At 41.2% G+C, this 16,046-nt stretch overlaps 1 protein-coding gene across 5 annotated transcripts in view; it reads left to right on the forward strand.

Annotated features, from left to right (window-relative positions):
• The window catches only part of UBE2V1 (ubiquitin conjugating enzyme E2 V1), a 33,161-nt gene that overhangs the window by 13,330 nt on the left and 3,785 nt on the right, over nt 1-16,046 (forward strand). For 3 of the 5 annotated variants that reach the window (XM_059036092.2, XM_059036089.2, XM_067012597.1), the window contains one exon: nt 6,678-6,826. The exons of 1 other annotated variant lie outside the window; for it this stretch is intronic. In XM_059036092.2, the coding sequence (XP_058892075.2) occupies nt 6,678-6,826 (149 nt within the window). Of the gene's footprint in view, nt 1-6,677; nt 6,827-6,961; nt 7,014-16,046 lie in introns of those variants that run through there. One more of the 5 variants, XM_059036093.2, reaches the window with a different exon arrangement.

Raw genomic sequence — 16,046 nt, forward strand, 5'->3', positions numbered from 1 at the left:
TTTCTTTCATAGCCCCAATAAGGTCTAGCATGGTGTTGGATAAGTGTTTGGTATTTATTGTACTGAAAGAAAGTGTATGTACATATATATTACTAACAAATTTATGGGTAGGGAAATTTTGACAAACAGATAACAAGCGTAGCTAACATTTTAAAAAATTGCAGTCCTGAAATGTATGGATTTTGCTTGTAAAGGTGGAATGAGCTAAGTTTTACACACATTAAACATGGTGAACCCTAGATGGTTCCTTACTAGATAGAGTTCAGTATACCAGCTAACCAGGTGCTAATCAGCCACTTCTATTTAAATATCAAAAAAAGCTAGGGGCTTCCCTGGTGGCGCAGTGGTTGAGAGTCTGCCTGCCAATGCAGGGGACACGGGTTCGTGCCCCGGTCCGGGAAGATCCCACATGCCACGGAGCCTGCGCGTCCAGAGCCTGTGCTCCACTACGGGAGAGGCCACAACGGTGAGAGGCCCACGTACCGCAAAAAAAAAAAAAAGCTAAATGAATCACTTCATAATTTGTAAGGTTTTGCAGTTCCTGATTTCTGCTAGCTGTAGTTATTCCCCAGACTTCGCTTTTAATCAATTCTTGAGTGAAAATAAAAGTTTATGGCTTAGGAAGAATGAATTAAAAAGTAACATTCCTCTTTAAAAGCTACCCAGGGGCTTCCCTGGTGGCGCAGTGGTTAAGAATCTGCCTGCCAGTGCAGGGGACTTGGGTTCGATCCCTAGTCCAGGAAGATCCCACATGCCATGGAGCAACTAAGCCCGTGTGCCACAACTACTGAACCTGTGTGCTGCAGCTACTGAAGCCTGTGTGCCTAGAGCCCGTGCTCTGCAACAAGAGAAGCCACCGCAATGAGAAACCCACGCACCGCAATGAGAGTAGCCCCCACTCACTGCAGCTAGAGAAAGCCTGCATGCAGCAACAAAGACCCAATGCAGCCAAACATAATAATAAACAAATAAATAAATAAATTTTAAAAATAAAATGAAAAAAATAAAATCTATCCACTTTGTGGACTTAAATTCTTCGAGATTTTGCTAAATAAAGGTTAACTGAGTACTAAACTGCCCAATGCCAGATTACAACGTTTATCAACCTTTACTTATTACCCTTACCCTCAGAGGGTTTAAAATATCCTCTGAGCTAAACCTAGGATATTAGGGCTCAAAGGGTTATTTGAGAACAATTAGGTGACCTTGGATGTTGCAGAGTGGTGTCCCATAAGCAGAATCTGACCCACAGACATTTGGCCAGAGCAAAGGAGTGACTGTCCCCTTTAGACAGGATGTGTATTCTCCAGCTCACCTCAGTTCTTTACACTTCCTGTTGTTTTGAGCCAGACATTAAAGAAATCTGTAAAGCCATACCACTCTTCTCACTAGTTTAATTTTGTTCTTTGGAAAATATAGTTATATGTTATTTATCTTAACACATAATGGTTGGTTGTGGTTAGTTGTAAATGAATTAAATATTTTTATAATTTCTCAGTTTTAATTTTCTAATTTGGACAATATCAATAGCTATAACCCACATAAACAAAGGCTCTTTGAAGTCTTCAATAATTTTTAAGAGTGTAAAAGGGTCTTGAGACCAAAAAAGCTGAGAACTGCTATTCAAATGGAATAAATGCTTATCATAATAAATCAGTATATAGTACAATTCTGATATTCATATGTATATTCCAACTCCTGCTTGTGCTTGGAATATTTCTAGACTGCCTAATAGATGCTGGCCAATCCAGAGTTTTTCATTTATTAAGCTGTTTTGATGCCTGTTTTATAATTGAATCATCCTGTAACATCAGTACAGAAGTAACAACGAAAAGCTGACTTTGTCCTCTGTGGTGCTCATTTACTGTTCCAAATACTAACCTAAAATAAGTTTAAGTGACTCATTTGTTGTTGTGCAGTTGTGTATATGAGCTTTGCATGCTTTGTTTTTAAGTAATTAAATGTCTAATCCAATGGAAATACCTGTTGGAAGTGCAAGATTCATTACTAATATAATATTTTCCCCTACTTCGGAAGTAAAAAAATCAAGCGTCAGAAAGATATAAGTTGAATTCACTACCTGTTTTGAAATTAATAGCAATGAGCTTGTGATATTTGGATGAAGATTTCCCAATCAGGGGGACTTGCCTGGCAGGCCAGCAGTTAAGACTGTGCTTCCAGTGCAGGGGGCGTGGGCTCGTTGCCTGGTCGGGAAACTATGATCCCGCTTGCCGCGAAGCGTGGCCAAAAAATTAAAAAAAAAAAAAAAAAAATTTCCTAATCAGACCTGGTTGTTAGATAAAGAGGGAACATTTCCACCTATAAGAATGTTCTTTGCTAAAGTTTACAAGAGGAACAGTTACCTGAAATAATTAATCCAACCTGATTTAAAGATCTGACACAAAAAATAGCACATTTGGGGGAATTCCCTGGCGGTTCAGTGGTTAGGACTTGGCGCTTTCACTGCTGGGACCCTGGGTTCAATCCTGGTCGGGGAACTAAGATCCTGTAAACCGAGGAGCAGCAAAAAAAGAAAAGAAAAGAAAAGAAAGCACATTTTTTATCTTGCCAAAGAGAGCAACTTGAAATAGAGGTCACATGTGTAACTTCATTCAAGAGTGAAGGGCTTAGCCATGGGAGCTATTGTACTTTGCTGTTGATCATTTGACTTGAACAAGTTTTGGTAACACTAAAGAACACAGACCACTTAAAGTTAGTCACTTAGGGAATACTATGAAGTGAGATTCCCACTCTCAGAGAATCCTTGATCCTTATTTCAATCAGGTGTCGTATAACTGAAGCCCTAGAGAAGGTGAGGAAGCATGACTGATGTAACTTATCTGGGGAAGAGTGTTCCAGGCAAAGCAAATAGCAAGTGCAGTTTGGTTGACATGGTTCCTAAGTGTTTTGTTGATCAAATGACACAATCATGGTGTTTTGTTTTGTTTTTTTTAACATCTTTATTGGAGTATAATTGGTCACAAAGCACCGAGAGCTGATCTCCCTGTGCTATGCAGCTGATCTCCCTGTGCTATGCTGCTGCTTCCCACTAGCTATCTATTTTACATTTGGTAGTGTATATACGTCCATGCCACTCTCTCACTTTGTCCCAGCTTACCCTTCCCCCTCCCCCTCCCCATATCCTCAAGTCCATGCTCTAGTAGTTCTGCTCTTTATTCCCATCTTGCCCCTAGGTTCTTCATGACCTTTTTTTTTTTTCTTAGATTCCATATATATGTGTTGGCATACGGTATTTGTTTTTCTCTTTCTGACTTACTTCACTCTGTATGACAGACTCTAACAACCCAATCCAAAAACGGGCAGAAGACCTAAATAGACATTTCGCCAAAGAAGATATACAGATTGCCAACAAACACATGAAAGAATGCTCAACATCGTTAATCATTAGAGAAATGCAAGTCAAAACTACAATGAGATATCATCTCACTGGTCAGAAAGGCCATCATCAAAAAATCTACAAACAATAAATGCTGGAGAGGGTGTGGAGATAAGGGAACCCTCTTGCACTGTTGGTGGGAATGTAAATTGATACAGCCACTATGGAGGACAGTATGGAGGTTCCTTAAAAAACTATAAATAGAACTACCATACGACCCAGCAATCCCACTACTGGGCATATACCCTGAGAAAACCATAATTCAAAAAGAGTCATGTACCAAAATGTTCATTGCAGCTCTGTTTACAATAGCCAGGACATGGAAGCAACCTAAGTGTCCATCAATAGGTGAATGGATAAAGATGTGGCACATATATACAATGGAATATTACTCAGCCATAAAAAGAAATGAAATTGAGTTATTTGTAGTGAGGTATGGATGGACCTAGAGTCTGTCATACAGAGTGAAGTAAGTCAAAATTGTGGTTTTTTAAAAAATCAGAAAATATGGAAAGGGGGGAGTTGGAACCACCCATAATCCTTGCACCTAGAGGTAACCAAGTTGCACCTAGAGATAATCTATCCAGGTTTCTTAAGATGGCACTTAGCATCTGTATTAGTTTACTAGGGCTGCCATAACAGAATACCACAGACTGGGTAGCTTAAACAATGGAAATTCAGAATTCTGGAGGCTAGAAGTCCAAGATCAGGGTATCAGCAGGTTTGATTTCTTTTGGCTTGCAGGTGGTTGCCTTCTCACTGGGTCCTCACATGGTCTTTACTCCATACAGATGTGCATACCTGTTGTTTCTTTGTACAACTAAGTTTCCTCTTCTAGTAAGGACACCAGTCATATTGGATTAGGGCCCACCCTAATGGCCTCATTTTAACTTAATCACCTCTTTAAAGGCTCTGTTTCCAAATATAGTCACATTCTGAGATGCTGGGACTTGGGTCTTCAACATATGAACTTGAGACACAGTTCAGCCCATTACACCATCTGTGAACAAGTACCTCAGATATTTACTAGTCTTCCTATCCATACAATTCTGTGCTATTCATTTTTATTAGTGCAGGCTTATAAAGTAACCAATAGTAACAGCAGTAGTAATGCACAGTGATTTTTTTTCTCCTAAGCCAAATTAGGATTATTAGAGATTTAACTCTTTCTAAACAAAAGGCATTGAATTGTCTGGGTTTTTTGCTTATAATGTCACAAACAGCCTTCGGTTTCGTGTTTGCTGGAGGAGACTTAATCCAGTATAAATGAATAATCCAGTTGGCTCTTCTGTGGATAAAAAATGCCAGTGTTTTCCAAACAGACCATTCAAGAATGCTTTCAGATTTTTCCTGTTTCCTTTCAAGTACCATCTGTGCTATTTAATATTTTTCTTCAGTCAGCTGACTCTTTTGCTTATGTTTATCTTAAAAGGAAAATTTTAACATAATCATAAAGGGGAAATTAGTTTAACATTACTTTCCCTAAATAAGTTATTCTTAAAAATAGATACATGACTGTAAAATGAAGTGTTCACTCATGTACCATCTGAAAAAAAGCCTGGGAGCCATAGTTGGCTTCTCTTTCTCTCACACTTCATAGGCAATCTGACAGCAAATCTCAGCAGCTCAGACCTCTGAAATATCTAAAACTGTGCTACTTCTCACCACCTTCACTGCTATCACCCTGTTCCTTCACTGTTAACACCTGTGATCTTTTGCTGGGATTATTGCAATAGCCTTCTTAGCTGTGCCCTAGCTCCCTTCACTGTACTCTTCATACAGCGGCCAGAGGGACCCTGTTAAGAGCAAGTCAAAATCTTGTCATTCCTCTATTCAAAACTCCAGTGGCTTTTTAACAGTTGGAGTCCCTAATTTCCTACTTTTCTTGCACCTCACTGACTTGATCTTAGCTCATTTGGCATCTTTGCTGTTCTTTGACACTCTGGGCAAGGTTGTACTTCAGGGCCTTTGCACCTGCTATTTTCTCTGACTGGAAGACTCTCCCCTCAGCTGCCAATAAGTCATGTTCCCTATTTAAAATTGTAAGTCCCCCCACCAGTACTCTCTGCTCCAGAACACCACCATCTGTCATACTACATAACTTGCATAATTTGTATTTGTTTCCTTCTAGACGGTAAGCTCCATGAGGGCAGGCGTTTTTGTTTTGTTCACAGCTTATTTCCTGGTGCCTAGAAAAGTGCCTGATTTCCTCAGGTATTTATTCCAGTTGAATTAATAGTAACATGTGTTCCACACTTTGGGAAATACTGAGATATACAGAGAACACCTCCCACAGTCTTGAGTCCCTCCAGTGGGTCTTCCTTCATAATCATATGTTAAGTGCTGCTTGGCTCTGAGAGTCTGGCCAGTTGGAGGCTCAGTAAAGAAAGCTTATAACTTGCCTGGATCCTGAGTTTTTTCCTGAGGAATAGTCTAAATGCCAGGGGAAGAGGTGAGTGGGGAGAGAGGTAGGCAGGACTGGTTGGGAGAATAACATCCCCACCTGGGCCCCAGTACCTAGACTGTGTTCTGGAAGACACCCAGAAGCGGTGCAAGCCTCAGCCTGAACTTAGGTACAGTGGCATGAACCTGTGAGATGTGTTTGTGTGCTTGCTTCCATGAGCTACTTTCCAGGCTTTGGGATTTTTGGAAATGGGTAAAGCAGAGAACTGGCTACCCTCTAGCTTTTTCACAAGAGAGAAACTATGACTTAAATATTTGCAATTTTTCATCCTTGCCGCCTTCTGTTGACTCTGAGTTGGTCAAGAGAACACTGTTGTTACATGATAGGGCCAGGACGTCTGTTTCTCCTAAGGTAGTTTGAGAGTCGTTCCAACAAATGAGCATGCCCTTTAGACTCAGAAATGTAGGATAAGAACAAAACAAAAGAAATAGCCTCTTTTCTTCCAAGGCATTTTTGTTAGCACCCTAGTTTTCATCTCAAACTAGTGTGCCCAAACTAATCAGCATTTCGGCTTGTAAACCCTTCATGAAGTTCGTCAAAGCTCCAGGGATGGGGGTGGGGTGTCTTTCTTGGTTCGGTCATCCAGCCCTGGTGTAGTCGTCAGTTCACCTGTAGCAAACCTCGTGCCCCTTCCTTGTGGTTGTGCTGGTCAATACAGATAGCTTCGTAAGCAGCAAGCTTGAGGTACGTCAACTTACAGCAGTATTTAGCACATAAGCATCTTTATTCTGAGCTAGTGATAATGAACAGCTAGCTGTAGGCTTACAAGTTCCCCTGGAGTTGCTAGTATCTTGAATTTCTTTCCATTTATTTTAGGAGTAAAAGTCCCTCGCAATTTCCGACTGTTGGAAGAACTCGAAGAAGGCCAGAAAGGAGTAGGAGATGGCACAGTTAGCTGGGGTCTAGAAGATGACGAAGACATGACACTTACAAGATGGACAGGGATGATAATTGGGCCTCCAAGAGTAAGCGTCGAGCTACCGCTATAAATGTCAATGTCTTAAATTCACTGTGCCTCCTTTTAAAAAATATTAGCCTTATCACGGAAAAAGCTCACCAATGGTATATTTTCTGAAATGTGGCTATTCTTTTTTGACCAGTTTCAGTTTATATATTTGAACCTCCTCTGATGCTGTTTAATCCCTCTAAATGGTAAGCAAAAACCTGTTTAGACTCATAGTGTGAATTCACATGACAATGTAGACAATGAGGTTTGAGGTAATTGTACCCTCATGTAGTTTAGAACAAACTCCTGGGCTTATCAAATAACAAGGCTCCAGGTACAGCCAGCATTCCTGAAGACAGTGTCCAGCTGAACTTTGGAAAACCTTCATGGTTGTGATTTTTATTCATTGTTTCCCAGCCCTGCCATGCGTCTGTATCCTAATTCATTGGGCCATTCAACAAAGGGTTATTGCCTGCCTGGTCTGCTCTGGTCTGTTCCAGGCTCTGTTGGGCCCAAAGACCTTTGCAAAGAAGACAAAGACAATGGGGAAGGGGAACAGGACCTCTCTTTTAGAGCTCTGTGATTTTCGAGCGTTCCCAGTCTTATAATAGCAGCTAACCTTTTTTTGTGGCACATAGTAAACCCCCCAGAAATGCCCTTTAATTCTCACAAGAGCCTGTTGTAAGGTGCTCCTGTTGCGTAGTTGCGTTCCGTCTTACAGATGAGGGAGCCCACTTGGAGAAGTCAGGGTACTCGCACAGAGTCACATAGCTGGTAATTCCCAAACCTCTTCTCACTCCAGAGCCTGTGCTCCTAACCACTGTGCTATATTGTCTCCTTCCTATTTATATTTTGAGTTTTCATCTGTTCCCATTATAGAATTATCTAGTGTTAAGTAGTAATTTGATGTAGGAGTGAAGAAATAGATTCCAATAATGTGACACGTGTTTCAGACAAGCGGTAGGAGATTCTGCCTGAGTGTAGCAGGCCCTTTCCTGTGTCTGCTTGTGCTTAAGGGGGATGATGTTCGGTCATTCTTTTCACCTCGTGCAAGGCTCTGCACCAGCCTCTGGGAGATAGAAAGACACATGGGATGTGGCCCTGTCTGAAAAAGGAAGAGTGTGGTGCTCGCTCAGTGTTAGGGCTCTTAGACTGTCATAAACACTCCTGGTGAATGACTGGCTTTGATATTTAATGTTAATTTTTGAATCATTTTTGTGACCCTGTAGTTTTGTTTGGGGGGTTTTAAAAAAAATATTCAATCTGGTTTTACTCATTTCTTGATCTTTTTTTAATCTGAAAATCGGGGTTTTCTGAATCTATTAAATACTGGGAAAAACCTTGATCCAGAAGGCTTGTTTCTTCATATAGATCATTTCTGGCTGTCTCTGAAAGTCCACTGTATAGTGATGGCTTCCTTCACTGCATTCTTATCTTCCTAAGAATGGTTTAGGTTTTTTGAAGATGAGAACTAGTCTTCCCTTCTCTTTACACTTCAGAGCACCTAGAAATGACTCAGAATGGGGTAGATGTTCAACAGATTTGTTAACAGACTGATTTTTACGTTCTAACAAACTAAGAATGAACCAGCATATAACATTGTGAATACACTAAATACCACTGAATTATATACTTAAACAAACAAATGAACAAATAAAATGAGCACTAAGTTCTCTTGAAAATATGCTGTTCCACCTAAAACATATGAGATTACTCTGAGTTTCGGTTTATCTCTTTCCAAAGGGAGCTAACTTTTTTTTTTTTTTTGCGGTACGCAGGCCTCTCACTGTTGTGGCCTCTCCCGTTGCGGAGCACAGGCTCCGGACGTGCAGGCTCAGTGGCCATGGCTCACGGGCCCAGCCGCTCCACGGCATGTGGGATCTTCCCAGACCAGGCCACGAACCCGTGTCCCCTGCATCGGCAGGCGGACTCTCAACCACTGTGCCACCAGGGAAGCCCGGGGCTAACTTTTAATGAGTAGCTACAGTATGCAAGATACTTTCCATATATCCTTTACATCCTTTTTTTTTTTTTAATTGAGACATAATTCACAAACCATAGAATTCACTTACCATAGAATATACGTTTAAAGTGTACAGTTCAGTGGTTTTTATTATATTCGGAATTGTGCAACTGTCACTAATTTCAGAGCACTTTCATTACCCAAGAAAGAAACCCCATACCCTTTGGCAGTGACTCCCATTCTGCCCTCTACCCGCTCACTCCTCACCCTTGACAATCACTGTTTAATTTCTGTATCTATGCATTTGCCTGTTCTGGACATTTCATGTAATTGGAATCAATATGTGGTCTTTTGTGACTGGCTTTTACTTAGCATAATGTTTTCAGGGTTCCTTCATGTTATAGCACTTATCAATAGTTCATTCCTTTTTATGGCTGAATAATATTTTTTGTATGGATATACCGTATTTTGTTTATCCATTAATTAATTGATGGACACTTGGATTTTTTCAACTTTTTGCATATTATGAATAATACTGCTATGAACATTTGTGTACAGGTTTTTATGTGGACAGATGTTTTCAGTTCTCTTAAGTATATACATAGGAGTGGAATTGTTGGATCATATGATAACTCTGTTTAACATTTTAAACAACTGGCAAACTGTTTTCCAAAGTGGCTGCACCACTTTACATTCCCACCAGCAATGCATGAGTGTATCAGTTTCTCTGCTCCCTCACCAATACTTGTTATTGTCTGTCTTTTTACCCTTATAGTTTCTATTGCTCTGGCTCCCCAAGGTTAAAAGCAAAGTGATAAAAGGAACTACCTGCTTCTAGGTGCTTCCTGTGACCAATCTATTTTATGATTAACATACAGGGTATATGCTGTGCATCTGGAATATCAAGCTAATTATTAAAGCATCTAAATAGAGCTCTGAGTAACTCATCTCCCTATTGTATTTTTGTTATCGTATTACGCAAAATCCTCCACCACTATTTAAAAGGCGTATACCATATGATCCAGCAATTCTGCTAGGAATTTACTCAGCTTTTCTAGAATGTATTGCCCAAAAGCCTGTACGTACAAAATTATTTCCTGCAGTGTTTTCAATAGTAGCAAAATATTGGAAAGCACCTCAGTATCTTTCAATGTACCATATTATATACTGTTAAGCTTTTCAAAAGAATGAGACAGGGCTTCCCTGGTGGCGCAATGGTTGACAGTCCGCCAGCCGATGCAGGGACACGGGTTCGTGGCCCGGTCTGGGAGGATCCCACATGCCGTGGAGTGGCTGGGCCCGTGAGCCATGGCCACTGAGCCTGCACGTCCAGAGCCTGTGCTCCACAACGGGAGAGGCCACAGCAGTGAGAGGCCCGTGTACTGCAAAAAACAAAAAAAAAAAGAATGAGACAGATTTATATGTGTTGAAATGGAGTGATCTCCATGATATTTAAGTGAAAAAAGGTACAAAGCAGTATACAGACTGTGCTGTCACTTGGGGTGGGGGTGGATGAGGGAAGAGGAAGAAGCTAGACACATACTTGTGCTTCTGTGTGCTTAGAATACTTTTGGAAAACATAAAAGAAGCTGATGACAGTAGTTGCCTTCAAAAGGGATCAGGGTGGAAAGGAGGCTTAATTTTCACGGTATTGTTGTACTCTTTATGCTTTAATCATATGTGTGTGTTAGCTATTTGAAAAAAAAAATATATATATATATATATATATAAATCTTTTTTTTTGAAAGCAAGTCCTCCAAACCTAAAAAGTAAAGCTTCCCATCCAAGTGCCCCTTGCAAAATTCTGGCAAACATGTGACTGTCCACAGCATTAGACGTGGAGTCTTTCTACTCTGACCATGAGGTGGTAACCCTAGCCAGGTTATAGAGCAAAGTTTCTCAGCCTTGGCACTATTGACATATTGGGCTGGGTCATTCTTTGTTTTGGAGCTGTCCTTTGCATTAGAGGATGTTTAGCAGCATTCCCTGGTGTCTCCTCATTAGATGTCAGAAGCACCTCCCCAACCCTGTTGTGACAGTCATAAATGTCTCCAGGTGTTGCCTGATTACCACCACTTCGGGAGTGGGACAGGGACAGAAATTACCCTGGTTGAGAAGCACTATTAATACCTCTGGGGTTCTCCAAGATAGTGTTTTTATGTGTGGGTTAGAGTATAGGTGTGTATTTATACACATACTTATCTAAAAGTATTGTATGCATGCTTAAGAACAAACAATTACAGGAGTGTGTGAAGTAAAGGGAAAGTGATCCTTTCCCCATTTCATTATACTACCCACAGAATAAAAACTTATCATTTGGTGTGTGATGTGTTTCTACTGGCATTTGCTGTGGGTACACAAACAAATACATAACCCTTTTTAATAAAAATGAGACCTTGCTATGCTTAATGTTTTGCAGCTTTATTATATTTTTTCGCCTTAGCAGATGGTGGACATCTTTCCATATCAGTGCATCTTGATCTGTCTCTTTTTTAAAAGCTTTAAGTTACATGTCTGATAAATGAATATATTCTGGTAAAGTTTTTCAAACAGTACAGAGTAAGCAATTCACTTTGTTCCCCTTAATTATTTGTCAGTCAGGAAGAGAAACCATACTAGGTATTTCAACAGAGAGAATTTAATATAGGAAGTTGATCAAATAGGTGTTGGACTGAAAAAAGCCAAAAAAGCACACTGGGGGAACACAAAGATAACACAAAGCAATCAACACAGCCTGGGTCTGGGGGGATGGGTCAGGGGAGGCTGGGGCCATCGAAACCTAACACCTGGAGGACAGATACCCTCTGCTGTTAGTTCTTGTGGGGCCCACCAGAGCTGGTTGGAGGAACACTGAAAGGCCAGAAGCTGGAGACCAGAGACAGCTCTTGCTACCAGGATGAGGGCCTCGTGCCAGACTGACATTGGTGGGAACAGAAAGCAAATGGGAAGAAGCGAATGCCTCCTTTCTCCTTTTTATTTTCTATTAGGATTGTGTGGTCAACTCAGCAGTTTAGTCTTTAGGCTGTAGAATATTCAGGTGGTACTATGATTGAATTAGAGAAATGAATAATTAATATTGCCTTCAGAGGGACCTATGGCTCACTCAGAAGGATACCCTGACTGATGGGAAGAGAGTTTTTGTACAGAGGAAAATTGTGTCTTGTCACTGTTAAGAGGGGTGTGTGCAGGTGCTGGTTAGTAAGCTCCAAGCCCACCTTTCCCTGCTCTGCTTTGGATCCTGGGGCTGGCACTCTGCAAACTACATTTTTCCTTTGTCAGCTGGCTTCCTGTTAGACTCCACCAATCAGGACACAGGAGAGAGCCTGTAAGGCAGAGAGAAGAGACTTGTTCCTTTCTGTTTGCCTCTTGTTCTGTCTGCGCCACTTTGGTAATTGCCCTTCATCCTGGCATCAGCAGTGGGTTCCAGCCTCCAGCTTTTGGGGGTACCCCCAGCATCAGCCTCGCAGCACCCCCTCCTTAGAGATCTGGGTTCAACTCTGGAGCCCTCTTCCTCTGAGCCTCTAGATCTGATCAACTCCAGCTTTGTTCCTTTGTCCCCCCCAGCCTTAAGGGGGAACAAAGGGAGTAATAAGCCTTAGCTAACACAGGTGATACCTGCTCCCTGCAGTTATTACCTCTGTGTTAGTTCAGGTTTCTCTTTTAAAGCTTTTTTCAGTCCAGTGATACCTGTTTAACCGATTCCCTATATTAAATACTGTGTGGTGTCTTTTTTTCCCAGCTTTTCCCGAACTTTCAAACCCCACTTTCCTCCCCAGATTAACTGTGCACAGTAGTTCGATGCGTCTCCTCTCACACCTCTTCCTGTACATTTACTACCTGTCCATGTCCTGAGTTGTTGAGATCTTCTCAGGCTCTACCTGGTCTCCCTTTTTTAGAGGGCCCATCCTTTATTCTAACATAGCATATGCCCACATTATACATTAAATATACTTTTTATATAACTGTATCAGATTTGAACTGAATAGTGGTTGACTAGTTCACCTAGTGTCATCTTTCTTTTATATATTAATTTAGATTTTGTGCTTTGCTTATTTTTGCAGCCAGTACTTTTTTCCTTTTCTCATATCTCATACATCTTAGAAATACATTTTAAAAGAATGAAATTTTGCCATTTGAAACTACATGGATGGACCTGGAGGGGGGGTTATGCTTAGTGAAATAAGTTAGAGAAAGACAATTACTGTATGTTAATAACACTTTTATGTGGAATCTAAAAAATAAACAAATGAATATAACAAAACAGAAACAGACTCACAGATATAGAGAACAAACTGGTGGTTACCAGTAGGGAGAGAGAAGGGAGGCTGGGCAAAATAGGGGTAGGGGCTTAAGAGATACAAACTACTGTGTATAAAAGAAATAAAGCTACAAGGATGTATAGCACAGGGAATGTAGCCAATATTTTATAATAACTTTAAATGGAGTATAATCTATAAAAATATTGAATCACTATGTTGTACACCTGAAACTAATATTGTCAGTCAGCTATACTGCAATATAAATAGATAAATAAGCAAACATTCATTGTATCTTATAATACTTTCAGATTTACAGAAAAGTTGCACAGGTGGTGTAGAAAGAAAGTTCTGGTATACACCGCCCTACCCCAGTTTCCCTTGTTAACATATTAGTACAGTACATTTGTTACAACCAATGAACCAAAATAGATACATTATTAACTGAAGTCCATAATTTATTCAGGTGTCCTTAGCTTTTACCTTATGTCTGTTTTCTGTTCTAGAATCCTATCCAATATACCACATTATGTTTTGTTGTCATGTCCTAGGTTCCTTGTGCCTGTAACAGTTTCAGGTGTTTCTTGGCTTTGTTGTCCTTGACAGTCTGGAGGAGTACTGGTCAAATATTTTGTAGAGTGTCTCCCTGTTTGAATTGGTCTGATGTTTTCCTCATGATCAGGCTAGGATTATCTCATATATATTTTAGGCTCAAGAAAAGTTTGTGATCTCTAGGCTCTGGGCATGTAGTGATCAATGGATGAAACAGCCTATGCACACATAAATCTATCCAGAGTTGGAGGGAGGTGTCTGTCTGCTTCTGTAGGTTGTACATAATCTGCAACTTGCTGGCTATACCAAGAGCTATGTCTTGGCATCCTTTGCAGGGGTGCGTGCGTGTGTGTCTGGGCCTCAGCCTTTGAAAAGGCTACAGAGTATCCAATTATAGGAGTATGCCTTATTTGTTTAGTCAGTCTCTTGCAGGTGGACATTTAGATTGTCTGCAGTATCAAAAATAATTAAACAGTGCTTCACCTTTTTGTATGAGTCTGTCTGTAGGAAATTCCTAGAAATGGTCTTGCTGGTCTGAGCACGCCTGTTTCAACATGTTGATAGGCACTGCCAAATTGCCCTATGAAGCTCAAGCCGTGAGCTTCAACAAAGTTGTTCCATGATCAAATAATGAATCTTAAAGAGAGCAGTGTTCCTCACGGAGACAATGTTCTAGCAATTCTCCTTCAGGCACATTTCCTTTCTTCAATGAAACCTTTTTAGCAGGTCCTTGGAGCCCTCATAAAAGAGAAGAAAACCAGAACCTCATTTTCTATAACAGTTTCGCTTTGGGCTTTTTAGTGACCCTTCAGTGTCTCTGCTCACTTGACTTGAGGCACTTCCCACTGTGTTCCAATGCAATTGCCCGTTGAACATAAGTGGTCAGAAATTCAATATTTCTCTTTTCTAAGTTAGTCATAGATGGATGTTTTTAAATTAGACTTTCATAGTGTCAAGAGTAACGTTAAGATTTAATCTATGTAATAATCAGAATCCTATTACTCAACTGCCTACCTTCTTAACCATTTTGATGCTGTTGTTAATAGAGTAATCAGTGACCTCTTATCAGCACTGATAAGCCACAGACCATGCTGGCAGGTGAATAAATTGGTTCATCAGAGCCTCTAAAATGTAGTGTCAAATATTTTAACAGACTTTGTGATTTTGGTAATTACTGTGAGCCCCCAGGGACTTTTTGAATTGTGTGACAAAGCCAGTGAGCAGGAATGCAGGACCCACCCAGAGATGCATTTGGGAGCCATGCGGTCAATAGATATTTATCGAGTGTGAGGCTGTTAGGCGCTGAGGCTGGACCTTTCACCGTATTTTCCATAAATCTGTACGGAAACCGTGCCACTCTTCGCTTCCTGCTTGTTATGTTTACTGAGTGAGTTTTTCTTTCTCTGAGGAAAGTCCTTAATTGCAACAAGGTGTTCGTTTTATAAAAGCTTAAAGAGCAACATTCATTCATTCAACAAACAGTTGAATACCAGTTCAGTTGAGGCCCCTGCCCTCCTTGTTATGAGTTCAGTGAGGGGCGTCAGACACAAGACTGGGGGTCCGTCTTCAGCCCAGGGGTCAGGAGGACTCTGAGAGGAGTGAGCTGCAGTGCGCAGCGCAGCAGCTGGCATCAGGGCCCCCAGGAGAGAGAACTTGGGGCTGGATGAGGAGGGAGAAGAAGGAATGGAGAGAAAGGCAGGGATGCACAGGGTCCGATCCAGGAACCGGGACTTCCTTTCTGAGGTCACCAGGAAGCCACTGGAGGGGTTAAGCCACAGGAACGGTTTCCGGTTTTGAGAGGTCAGTCAGGCTGCTGTGTGGGGAGCAGATAGATGCTAGGGGAGCGAGAGAGAAGGCAGAGACTTGGGGTGATTCAGATGAGGTGTGGTGTTGGAGGAAAGTGGGTGGGGGTGGGATCTCTTCTGGAGGTAGAAGCTGAGACTTTTTGATGATTGGGAGGTAAGGGGTGAGGAAAAGGGGAGTCATGGCTGGCTGCTAGGTTTTTGCTTTAACTGCTTGATGGTGCTGCTACTTATGAGGGAAGAAGTGGGGGAGCATCTTGAGGGTGGGTGGAAATCCAGAATTTATTTTTGATTTTGTTATAGCTTGGGGTCCCTGTTAAGTGGATGTGAAAAGTTTCTATGCATATATTAAGACTGCCTTCTGAATTTTAAAATATTAATATATGTCCCAGTTTTAAACTTAGGGATGGGCCACTATTTAGACAGTGTTTTCAAGCATTTAAATCACATTTCCTTAATTTATTCCCCCCAAAGACCGCTAGATGTCAGTTTACACAGGAGCCGTTTCTTGTGCAGCATGCAGTGAGGAAGGAGCACTGGTGCCTGAGAGGGGGACCCAGAGGACGGTGGTCCTTGCCCTCAAGGGGGCCGGTCTGATGGGGAGCTGTCACCCCTTGGTGTGATCTTCAGGCACGCAAATGATGATAGTGCAACTTCATATAGGAC

The sequence above is a fragment of the Kogia breviceps genome, chromosome 14 (assembly GCF_026419965.1).
Source record: "Kogia breviceps isolate mKogBre1 chromosome 14, mKogBre1 haplotype 1, whole genome shotgun sequence".
NCBI classification, from domain to species: domain Eukaryota; kingdom Metazoa; phylum Chordata; class Mammalia; order Artiodactyla; family Physeteridae; genus Kogia; species Kogia breviceps.